We start from the raw sequence: 10,637 nt of genomic DNA, 5'->3' as shown, positions 1-10,637 counted from the left end.
TTTCATAAACACTTACTAGTCAAGACTCTTTATTTACCTAGACTTACTCAAGTGGGAACATTAGTGTCATTCCCACAACTCTGTTGTGATCAAGTCAAGTTCACCTTTCAAGTCACCATTCATTTTTGGAAAATATCTGACAACGGAACAGTATGGCCATCCAACTGTCCATGATTGCGGACGTGGCTATTCGAATAGTTTAACACTCTGCAGAGGTCGTACTCTTGTGCCACAACTTTTGATTACATCCGTCAGGGATAGCCCTGAATCATCATACTCAGTATGTGGATCATCAACCATTAACCTTTCACTTACATACCCTAGTATAGGCACCTCCCCTATGAGCTTGGCCTCCTAGTGATGGCAAACTGCCATCCTAGGAACTGCAAAGGGTTTGGGTAGGACATTCATCTCTTTTTCATGTCATTTTATTTTCAGTGGAGGCAGCCTCAGCATAACCTCTATGACACTTGTTCAGAGGGAACCCATACTAACATACATAAATTTCCAGCTAAAGCCTTACCCATAATCAGGTATTGTGGGGGTACTCTAAAATTGGAATGGTATCGCATCCGAACCCAACCATCAGTTTTTATGAAATACACATTGTCATTCAGGGGTCATATTTACCTTCAAAACTTTCAATAGAATGACTCATCATTCCAAGGTTTTCAAAGTCATTTGATTCACAAGTTCCCATCTAGAGTAGTCAATTTTAGCTTTAGCACTAGCAACTAATCATGAGGGGTGCTATCTAAAGTTTAGCTTGCTAGGCTAAGTTTGAAGCTCTTGTGGTACTCTACATTTAGACACCAGTTAACTACAACAAGTAAGCCTTGCTAACCAAAATAAAAGTTTGCAAGATAAAAACTTGGACTTGGAAGAATAAAACTTTAAACAAAAATACTAGTGCCATGGTATCTTGCACTAGTAACTTGGCATTAGTAGAGCTTGCCTTGGTTGGTACAGTGATCAAAGTGTTCCTCTTCTTCTTCGTAGAAGACCTCCTCCTCCTCGTAGTCTTCGGTACTAGCGTCTATAAACAGATACGAGGTAACAATCATCAATCAATACTTAAGGGGACTAGTTAGCCTTAATGGCTCACTCAAGATGATCTATCATCATCACAATCATCACTCAACATCATACTAGGGTTTTCTTTATTTAGTGTTGGGAAAATAATTTCCTCTCATTTAAAATTACTAAGATTTAATATCCTCAAATAACAAAATATGAGGCCATGTAACCAAGGTCATAACCTCACATCAAATTACTTGGGAAAGTGATTTAAATGAGATGCTACATCTCATAGATTTGAAATATTAATTTTGAAATCATTTAAATGAGCTAGAAATGACTACATAGCCATTATTTGAATCTAGCCCATGATCATATGAAGTAACTATGTCATATTTTTGCATAATCAAATAGAGTTTTTGAAATGTGAATTATGAGAATTGGAATCACCTCAAAATTCATTATGGTTGATTCTTAATAATTGTTTGAATTTTGAAAAGGTACTGCCTTGTTATTTTTGTTGCAATGTCTCTGCAATGAATTAGGGTTTGAGACCAGTGGGATTGGCTAGATCTTTTCATCTACTTTCACACAAAATTGGAATCACCCAAATTGGATTTGTAGATTTGCTTTTATTCAATTTTGAACACAACAGCAGTATTTGAATTTGAATAAACTAATTAAACAGAATTCAAATCAGTGGGCTTCGGCTAGAAACGCTAACGGGCCAGGGAGTAAAAGAAAAACGGGCCGGCCCAGCAGCGCATCTCGCACGCGCGGGCGGCCTGAGAGCGGACCCCACATGTCATTGGCTCATAATTCCCGAATCGGTATGTTTGAAAGAGATCCGTCGGATTAGAATCAAGATCTACGGCTGAGGTTCATCGTCGTCAACGATGAGATCCAACCCTACTAGCGGTGAACCTAGGGGGTCGGCGGCTCACCGGAGGTCCGGCGATCGTCGGCGAGGTGGTAGAGCGACGTTGTCGACGACGGCGAAGCTCCTGGTACCGGCGGAAACTCCTGGGGTGGTGCCAGTCTCCAGCTCCTTCTGCGACGGCTCCGCGGTACTCCGGCGATCGATTGGGGCGGTGTGTGTCAAATTGGGGTGTGGCAGTGCTCGAGGAGGCTCAGTGAGAGGAGAGGAAGCGATTGGTGTGAAGAATTTGGGCGGGGGAGTGCTCTATCGGGCGAGAGGTGCTGAGGCTCACAGACATGGCGATGGTGGCGACGGTGCTACAGCGGCTCAAAGGCGTGGGCGTCTCGGCACAGAAAATGGTGGTCGAACGCGATAGGGCGCGTGACATGTGCTGGCAGTACCGTGGCGGACGTCGGCGACGAGGACGACGGCGACAGGGCTCTCCGGCTCGAGTGTTCATGTCTGGGAGGTTGTTGTGGTCCTGGTGAGTGCGTGTGCGAGAGGAGAGGGCGAGGGGAGGTCAGTAACGACGAGGCGAGCTCGTGTTCTGGCGTGCCCGTGGCCGTGGGCGTGTTCGTGCGCGCGCTGGCGTCACAGAGCGTCGTGGGCACGTCCTGGCCAGGGCTTTGCTACGCTCTCCTTGGTCGATGGCTTGTACCAGCAGGGTCAGGGGATGAAGGGCAAGCTCCAGGACATGGTGATGTAGGCCAGAGGTGAGTGGAGAGAGGGGTTGGCATGAGGAGTGGCATGAGCTCATGGCATGGGCTTGGCATTGCCATGATCATTAGTGATCATTGGTGCTGGTGCTTGGCTTGGTCCAGGGGATGCAAGAGGGCACTGTGGTTGACAGAGGAGTGATGGTTTAGGCAAAAATCCAAAGGATAATAGAGTGTATGCACATAACCAATTCTTGCACATAAGGTGTTTGTAAAAATGGCCGCAAGAACTTTGAATTTGAATTTTGCCAAAATATTTTATGGGTGTGAATCAAATAATATTTGGCACCTACTGATGTCCTTGGTTTGAAAATTGGAGAAGGTTTGGTGAAAATCAAATTTGGGATGATCTATAATCTGTTTCAAAGTTGCCACTTTGAATGCCATTTAAATTCATTTGAATTTGAATCAGCAAGGTTGGTCAACACCAAGTTGTTCACCTTTATGAGTACTATAGATCTGTGCGAAAAGATGAGAAGGTTTAGTTTAGGAAATAATAACCACAGGGGTTCGAAGTGGGCATCATGTTAAAATTGTCACAAGTGACCATTATCATATGTGACTTGATTTTTGATTTTATTTTTATTTGTTTTGATTTTCTTTGACCAAAATGTATTCCTTTGGGTTTCTTGAGTGTTCGGTTGAGTTTATTTAGGGTTTCAAACCATTTAATCAAAGTGGATCATGGCATAGGCCAAGATTTGCAAATATGGCTATATGCCCATATGTGCTTCTCTTTTTATTTTATTTTTTTCTTTGTTTCTCTTTAATTTTGAAAAGGGGTAGGGTTTAGGGTTTGGAATCATGTCCAACACTTCAAACAAACAATCATGGCAAAAATCACAACATACATGCATGATCACTATGCACACTAAGTAATTCAATTCAAATTTTTTGTTGGCTCCAAAATTTGGGAAAGGGAATTGATCTTCTTTATTGATTTGAAAAGTTGTGATGTTACACTGAAGCACCCCAAAAGCACGCTCAACATCTTTGCGTGCTGCTTCCTGACATGTTGCAAAATAAGCGTCCATCACCAAAGCTAGAGCCGGGATTGTCTTCATAAATGTAGCGTACATCGGGTAGATACCATCATCTAGATAGTACCCCTTGTTGTATGCGTGGCCGTTTACCTCAAAGTTCACGGCATGAGCTTGTCCCTCAGCTAGCCTAGAAAACACTGGAGAGCGCTGCAACACGTTGATATCATTGTTTGTTCCTGCCATGCCAAAAAAGCATGTCAAATCCAGAGGTCATGGTCTGCCACCGCCTCGAGAATGACACTGCACTCACCAGTATGCCCCTTGTAGATCCCTTGCCAAGAAAAGGGCAATTCTTCCAGCACCAATGCATACAGTCAATGCTTCCGAGCATTCCAGGAAACCCTCGTGCTGCATTATGTTCCAGGATCCGAGTTTTATCATCTGCCTTTGGTGCTCACAAATAGTCTTTGACAAACACCGTTGTGACGACTCGGCAAAACATGTAGAGAGTTTGTGAACATGTCGACTTCGCTATCCGCATGTAGTCATTGGTTGTATCTGGAGGAGCTCCGTATGCAAGACAGTGCATTGCAGCAGTGCACTTCTGGATTAAGGTGAAGCCCCACAAACCTGTACAATCTTGCTTGATCATGAAATAGTCGTCGTACTCCCTAACGCCGAAGACAATCTTCATGAACAGATCCTTGTTCATCCTAAACCGGCACCAAAATTCCTTCGGCGAATGAGCCGCGTCGTCGGCGAAATAGTTAGCGTCAAACAGCATGGCGCCGGCTTGACGATGCCGGTTGATGTTCCTCCTCTTGCCTGGCTTTGAGCAGTCGCATTGACGCACGCCGAACAAAGGCTGGCGAACACGGAGCAAGCTCGTCAGAATCAGCTACTGCTGTTGCCGCCGGGCAACCTCAGCGTTCTGCTCCTCCATGAACACCTGCACCATCATCTCGGCATTGTTGTCCATCGCGGCAATCCGATGAACACCTTGCGGGTGGGGTGATTGTGCAGCAATGGTCGAAACAGCAGCCGCCGGTCGAGGGGGTACGGCCGTGTCGTATCTATTGCAAGCAGGGGGCACGACGGCGACGGTGGCGATCTAGAGGGGTGGCAGTCGAATCGGGTGTGGGTGGGAGGTGGGGAAAGCGGTGTGTCTGGCTGCCATGCGGAGCCCACACGCGGTTTTTGACGTGCCGCGAGGCGCGGCGCGACCGATCCGCGCCCTCCAAGAAGGGGCTGGCATGGGGTTACCAGCTCTTCTATTGGGCTCGAAAACTAGCTGACGTTTTTTGGGGCGCGCCGGTATGAGCTTATTTTGGCCACCGGCGCCCAAAACGTTGTCGGAGCCGCTATGGGGCGCCCAGTGGAGATGCTCTGAGCGAGCAGTTCTTCCTTACTCGCGGCGTGTGTGCTGTGTACATATGTGTATATCTTGATCCTTGTAGGATGTCTCCAGCTTGTACACCGTTGTAGAGATTCCTGGATGGCTGGATAGATCATCCCATGACATGATCATGCATGCGTGTGTGCTGAGAAATCTGTTCATGCATTGGTATATACTCCCTCCGTTCCTTTTTAATTGACTCGGATTTAGTACAAACTTGTACTAAATTCGAGTCAATTAAAAAAGAACGGAGGGAGTACTTAGATAGTGATAAGGTTCGCTTGGATATGGACGATGGACCGAGAGGAGTTGAGATGGATGGCACTCCGAATATCCCAGTCCTAGCTGTGTGATTGACTTTCTTGTACAAAGACACATATCTGGAAGCTCCACGTGTTCAATTCCGTGCTGGCGAGCTGGCGTATATATATATATATGGAAGCAAAATTGTAGCTAGGCTCCCAGGCGGTGTGGCCATTCCTTTTGCTAGATCTGCACGCAGGGTATAAATTGGATACATGCATAAATGCGCTCGCTGAGTTTAATACAGTATACCCTCCTTATTTTCCTTGACCAAGCTGATTAATGCCTTCGGGTGGCGTTTGAATGTCATCAATACTTGCTAGCTTCTTCTTAACCGATCCGATTGATATATTTCTAGGAGCCTCCAGGTAGAGAGAGTCACCAGATGGACAGCCCATTGTTGGAGATGGGGAAGAAGATGGAGATGATCAAGCTTTTTCTTGTGGGGCTTTCCATCCTCCTAGGGTGCACCCAGGCGGCCGCCCATGGGCACGAGAGCAGCGGTGGTAGGAGGAGGCTTGCGGCGGCACCCAACCTGCCGGTGCCTATCACCCTCCTCACATCGGCCGTCAACAAGGGAGCCGGTACGTACATCCATGTGTCCTTCGGTTTTCGTTTTGTGTTATGTCCATGTCCAATGACAAGTCGGCAGACCAAACCACTTCAGTTTGGAAGGATTATAGTTCCAAATATATGTCCAATCCGATCAGTATCCTCACGGTCCTATTACGATCGCTCGCGAGTACCTCGATCTAGTGCGGCTGGCATGCATGCTGCAGGCTCCAATCATACTCATACCTCAAACAGAAACAAATACAACAAAAATGAGAAAAATGAACATCGAAATGTCATCCTTTTTTCAAGCAACTGACAAGTGTTTTTCATTTTTCACCTAAAATAATATTGCGGCGTAATTAATAAAGAATTAGGTGAAAACCAGTATCAGAGATTCAACTTTTCCCGCTTTCAAATCTAACATGTCAAATTCCACTATCGACCATCTAAATTTGCACCGAATATAAATTCAAACATTCTAAATGGTTTTTGAAATGCATATCTATATCGATATCTATGAATAATAAAAGATACGGATTTTTTGGTTGAGTCTAGATTTTATATTAAACTCCAATGCAATATCTCATGGATTTGGTAGGATCCTTACCTATCCTGTCTTAATTGCATATTAACTCCCATAAGGCTGGTCATAGTGGTAAGTATTATGTAGTAGTATCATGCATATGATATTTGTGTATGATACTATCTTTATAGTGGGTAGTATCATAGTCATGCTATATTTATTGTTTTTTAAAATCTCAATGCAAATTTGTGTACAAGATTTGTTTGGCATTAAATTTTCTTGTGATATGTGCTATGATACAGTATCCACCTATGTTACTCTAATCTCCTCTCTCCTCCTTAATTAGGTACCACATCATCATTTTTGTGAGTACTAGCTATGATACTAGCACTATGGTCAGCCTAATATGTAGTAGTATGTCCTATCAATCCATAAAATTATTAACATTAATTTGGCGCTACTATGCTACCCCTGCTTTCCCAGTTTAGTCAAACTTAGTAACGTTTGAACAGATATATAATTATAAAAGATATACTGAACAGATATACTGAAAAGATATCAACATCTATAAAAAGCAATTTTGTTACAATAACTATAAAAAAATATATGCATATATTACATGCATTTGGTATTGTGGATGTTGATTTTTTTTTGTATAATTGATCATTTTCACTTCGACTAAGCTCAAAGGTGCAAAGGTAATTTGGAACAGGGGATCAGTAGGTTGCCAAGGAAGATTGATTAAATTCTTTTGCAACATTTCAAACCATTTATCTTGTATGTATGATTTCCTTGATTCTTAAGTTTTAAAGTACATAGTATTACATATTTTTAACCACGGCTTGTATTATCTTTCCTACGATTTCCACGATTTTATAACCACGCATAATTTTGTTTTCAGTTACTTGAAAACTTGAGTGTTTCCTCGTTAGGTCCAATTTTTTTTTTGTATTACTACTGTGTGCCAAAGGGAGTAGAATTACCATGGCAAAATATGCCTATATTGCACGTGTACGGCTGCAGCTAGTATCCACATATATGTAACGGCAACGTATTTGTAAATCGATGGATGCAGTGTGCATCGATGGGACACCACCGGCTTACCACATGGACCCGGGCTTCGGTGCAGGGAAGAACAGATGGATCATCGACCTAGAGGTACTTACTTATACGTGTGGTGTGTCCCAAATCTGATACGTGCCTACTCCTCCCTCTAAATATTAGCAACTCCATGGTAAATATTAGCAAATCTGATACGTGTCGTTGCTTTTTCAAATTTAAACTAAAACCTCGTTAAAAACTACAAAGAGGAGGAGTACATTTTAGCAACTCCATGGTAAAGCTGTACGTACGTGCGTTCGTGCAGGGAGGCGGCTGGTGCGACAGCGTGGCCGGATGCCTGTATCGCAAGGCGAGCCGCCTCGGGTCGTCAAATCTTATGGACAAGCAGATGTACTTCGCGGGCATCCTGAGCTCCAGCCCTGTCGACAACCCTGGTACCTACACTCACTCCAGTCTAACTAGCTAATACTCCATCCGAGAATTCCATAACTTTTGTCAAACTAACGTTTGCGCATATATATGCATGTTAATTAGATTTCTACAACTGGAACCGGGTGATGATCCGGTACTGCGACGGCGCGTCTTTCGCCGGCGAAGGCTATGACGCCCGCAACAGACTGTATTTCCGGGGCCAGCGCATCTTCAACGCCGCCATTCAGTACTTCCTCTCCATTGGGATGGCCTCCGCAGACAAAGTGCTGCTGACTGGTACCTCCGCTGGGGCGCTAGCGGTGATGCTGCATTGCGACCAGTTCAGCACCTTCTTCGCCGGCCGGAGAACCACCGTCAAGTGCCTCGCCGATGCAGGGCTCTTCCTCGACGCGTACATGCTCATGCTCCAATTTACAATGCTCATCCTACACCAATGATTTACTGTTTTTCACCTGCCATGTCGTATGCATGCTTGCAGCGTGGACGTCTCCGGCGGCCGTACCTTGAGATCCTACTATGGGCGCGTCATAGCCACCCATGGAGTGGCTCAGAACCTGCCCAAGAGTTGCACTGCTCGTCTCGACGCCACATCGGTGTGTATATATATACTGTAGATCATTTGCATGCGTGCATGCACATGTAGTATTTGAGATCCCTATGTATTTGCACATGCTGATTGTTGTCCCATCTCATCTTAACTTACCTCCCTACCTTCCTTCTTCATGAACCCATGCAGTGCTTCTTCCCACAAAATATAATCGGCAGCATAAATACCCCGATATTCCTGCTAAATGCGGCCTACGATACATGGCAGGTACAGCAAGTTTTCTCACCTGACATATATCATCCAAATCTAGCTACTACTATACTATCTCCTTCCAAAGTTCCAATACACCTACATATACAGGCAATACATTCTGACAAGGGCAAATGTAATTCAGATCCGGGAAAGCCTTGCACCAAACATGGCTGACCACAACGGCGCCTGGCGAGCCTGTAAGTCCAACCGCTTAGCCTGCGACGCATCCCAGATCACATTCTTGCAAGGTACATACATTGATACAGTTTAAAATTGGCAATGCATCGTCCCACACGATGATGCTTGCATATGCTGGTCAAAAAGATGATCTGAATTCGGGTGTCACGTGTCTCGGACTATACTATGGGTGTAGCTTTCAGGGGCCAGATGGTGGCGACTGTTCAAGGTTTCTCCGGTTCCAAGCACAGCAACGGGTTCTTCATAAACTCATGCTTCATTCACGGCCAGTCCGAGAACCATGCCACCTGGAACGCAAATGGCTCTCCTGCTATTCAAAACAAGGTACCTGCTAGCAACCAGCTGTGTTTGAACTCGCTTATATCAAGCACTGGTACGTCCATGTAAATTGTGTTGTTCTTGCGTTTGCAGGATATCGGGAAATCTGTGGGTGACTGGTACTTTGGGCGGGCGGAAGTGAAGGCCATCGATTGCCCCTACCCCTGCGACAATACATGCCATCACGACATGTGAGAAAAACTGATTTGATAAAAACAACAAGGAGCAGTACACTACAGCAGAGTGATTGCTCTTACCATGTCTTGTACCAAGCTCATTTACTTTTTCTGTCAACTCGTTCGGCACGAGGCAAACGTGCAGATCCATGCAATTCGCTGCTGCTGCCGAATAAACCAACTCTAAGAGCATCTCCAGCCGCGTCGCCCAAAGCGTCCCAAAACGCGTCGGATTGAGCGTTTGGGGGACGTCGCTCCCCAGTCGCATCCCCTAAACAAAATTTCGGAAATTTTAAACTTAACGAGATTCGATTAGATTCGTCCAAACTTACATAGACTCGAACGAAATTTGACTAAATTTAAACTAAACCTAATCTAGAACCACTTGCGGCGGCCGGAGGCGTCGTAGTACTGCTGGAAGTTGTACATCTCGTCGGTGACGACCTCCTGCTTGACGCGCTCGGGGACGGGCTCGTCCTTCACCAAGCCGCTTGGTCCTGCCTCGCCGTCGTCGGTGAGGTCCACGAGCGGCTTGCCGGAGTCGCGGATGGACATGGCGATCGTCGTCTCGACGTTGCCCCTCCAGGCGTCCTTGTCGTTGAACGACGCCAAGAACGCCGCCCGCAGACCTGGGCAGTCCTCGGGGTCGTCGCTGCTGGCGATGAGCCGCTGCTGCCGCTCGTACTCCGCCGGCGGCGCCGCGCTCGCGACGCTTCCTCCGGCTCCTCCTTCACCTCCGGCTTCGGGATGAGGAGGGCGCCGCCGCGCCTCCCTTGCTGCCGCCGGCTGCCGCTGCCGCCACGCCTCGTATTCACGGGCGTCGCCGGCTCCTCCTTCACCTCCCGTTTGGGGACGGTGTAGGGCGTCGAGCGGTACGACGAGGACGGCGTCGATCACGCCGGTTCTGAGGAAGAAGAGTGCGAGGAGGACGAGTACGGCGTCGATGCCGTCCCTCCATTGCTCCGTGCCCGGCTTCGGCGGCGGCGGGACGCCAATGCCGTTCACGGCCATCTTCTAGCCGCCGCTGCTTGGCAGCCGCATGTCCGGCGGGACTGGATATTGGGCGTGGTACAACGCCCACGCCTCCGGCACGGTTAGGCTGCCGCGGCCGAAGCCGTTCGCGGCGGCGATCTTGCGGGAGGACGAGGTCGACATTGTCTGGAGCGGCGAGGAGAAGATCTGGGAGGGGGGAGGCGACGGCGACGAGAAGGTTTGGGAGCGGTGAGAGATTGGGACGAAC

General features: G+C 46.7%; 1 protein-coding gene and 1 long non-coding RNA gene across 2 annotated transcripts; one reads left to right on the top strand and one right to left on the bottom strand.

Annotated features, from left to right (window-relative positions):
* The first annotated feature begins 5,711 nt into the window (after positions 1-5,711).
* On the top strand, positions 5,712-9,552 carry LOC124666838 (pectin acetylesterase 3-like). Its single transcript, XM_047204169.1, has 9 exons — positions 5,712-5,918; positions 7,488-7,570; positions 7,779-7,908; positions 8,009-8,297; positions 8,385-8,499; positions 8,643-8,720; positions 8,848-8,953; positions 9,079-9,227; positions 9,315-9,552. Exons 1-9 carry the CDS (start codon positions 5,720-5,722, stop codon positions 9,414-9,416), a joined length of 1,251 nt encoding a protein of 416 aa, XP_047060125.1. The 5' UTR covers positions 5,712-5,719; the 3' UTR covers positions 9,417-9,552.
* LOC124666839 lies at positions 8,959-9,586 on the bottom strand. The gene is made up of 2 exons (XR_006991062.1): positions 9,479-9,586; positions 8,959-9,385 (listed from the first exon to the last, which is right to left on the bottom strand). It is a non-coding gene; the product is annotated as an uncharacterized LOC124666839 (long non-coding RNA).
* Between the last annotated feature and the right edge of the window lie 1,051 nt (positions 9,587-10,637).

Source organism: Lolium rigidum, chromosome 6 (genome assembly GCF_022539505.1).
Source record: "Lolium rigidum isolate FL_2022 chromosome 6, APGP_CSIRO_Lrig_0.1, whole genome shotgun sequence".
Taxonomy (NCBI): Eukaryota; Viridiplantae; Streptophyta; class Magnoliopsida; order Poales; family Poaceae; genus Lolium; species Lolium rigidum.
Note: the sequence above shows the minus strand (reverse complement) of the source record. Positions and strands in the feature narration are given on the sequence as shown.

What these genes read in the sequence shown, in the direction of transcription:
- LOC124666838 (XM_047204169.1), top strand. Translation starts at nt 5,720, where the DNA reads ATGGACAGCCCATTGTTGGAGATGGGGAAGAAGATGGAGATGATCAAG. An exon ending in CAGCCCTGTCGACAACCCTG is followed by an intron (nt 7,909 to 8,008) that starts GTACCTACACTC and finishes CATGTTAATTAG; the next exon opens with ATTTCTACAACTGGAACCGG. An exon ending in GCAGGGCTCTTCCTCGACGC is followed by an intron (nt 8,298 to 8,384) that starts GTACATGCTCAT and finishes GCATGCTTGCAG; the next exon opens with CGTGGACGTCTCCGGCGGCC.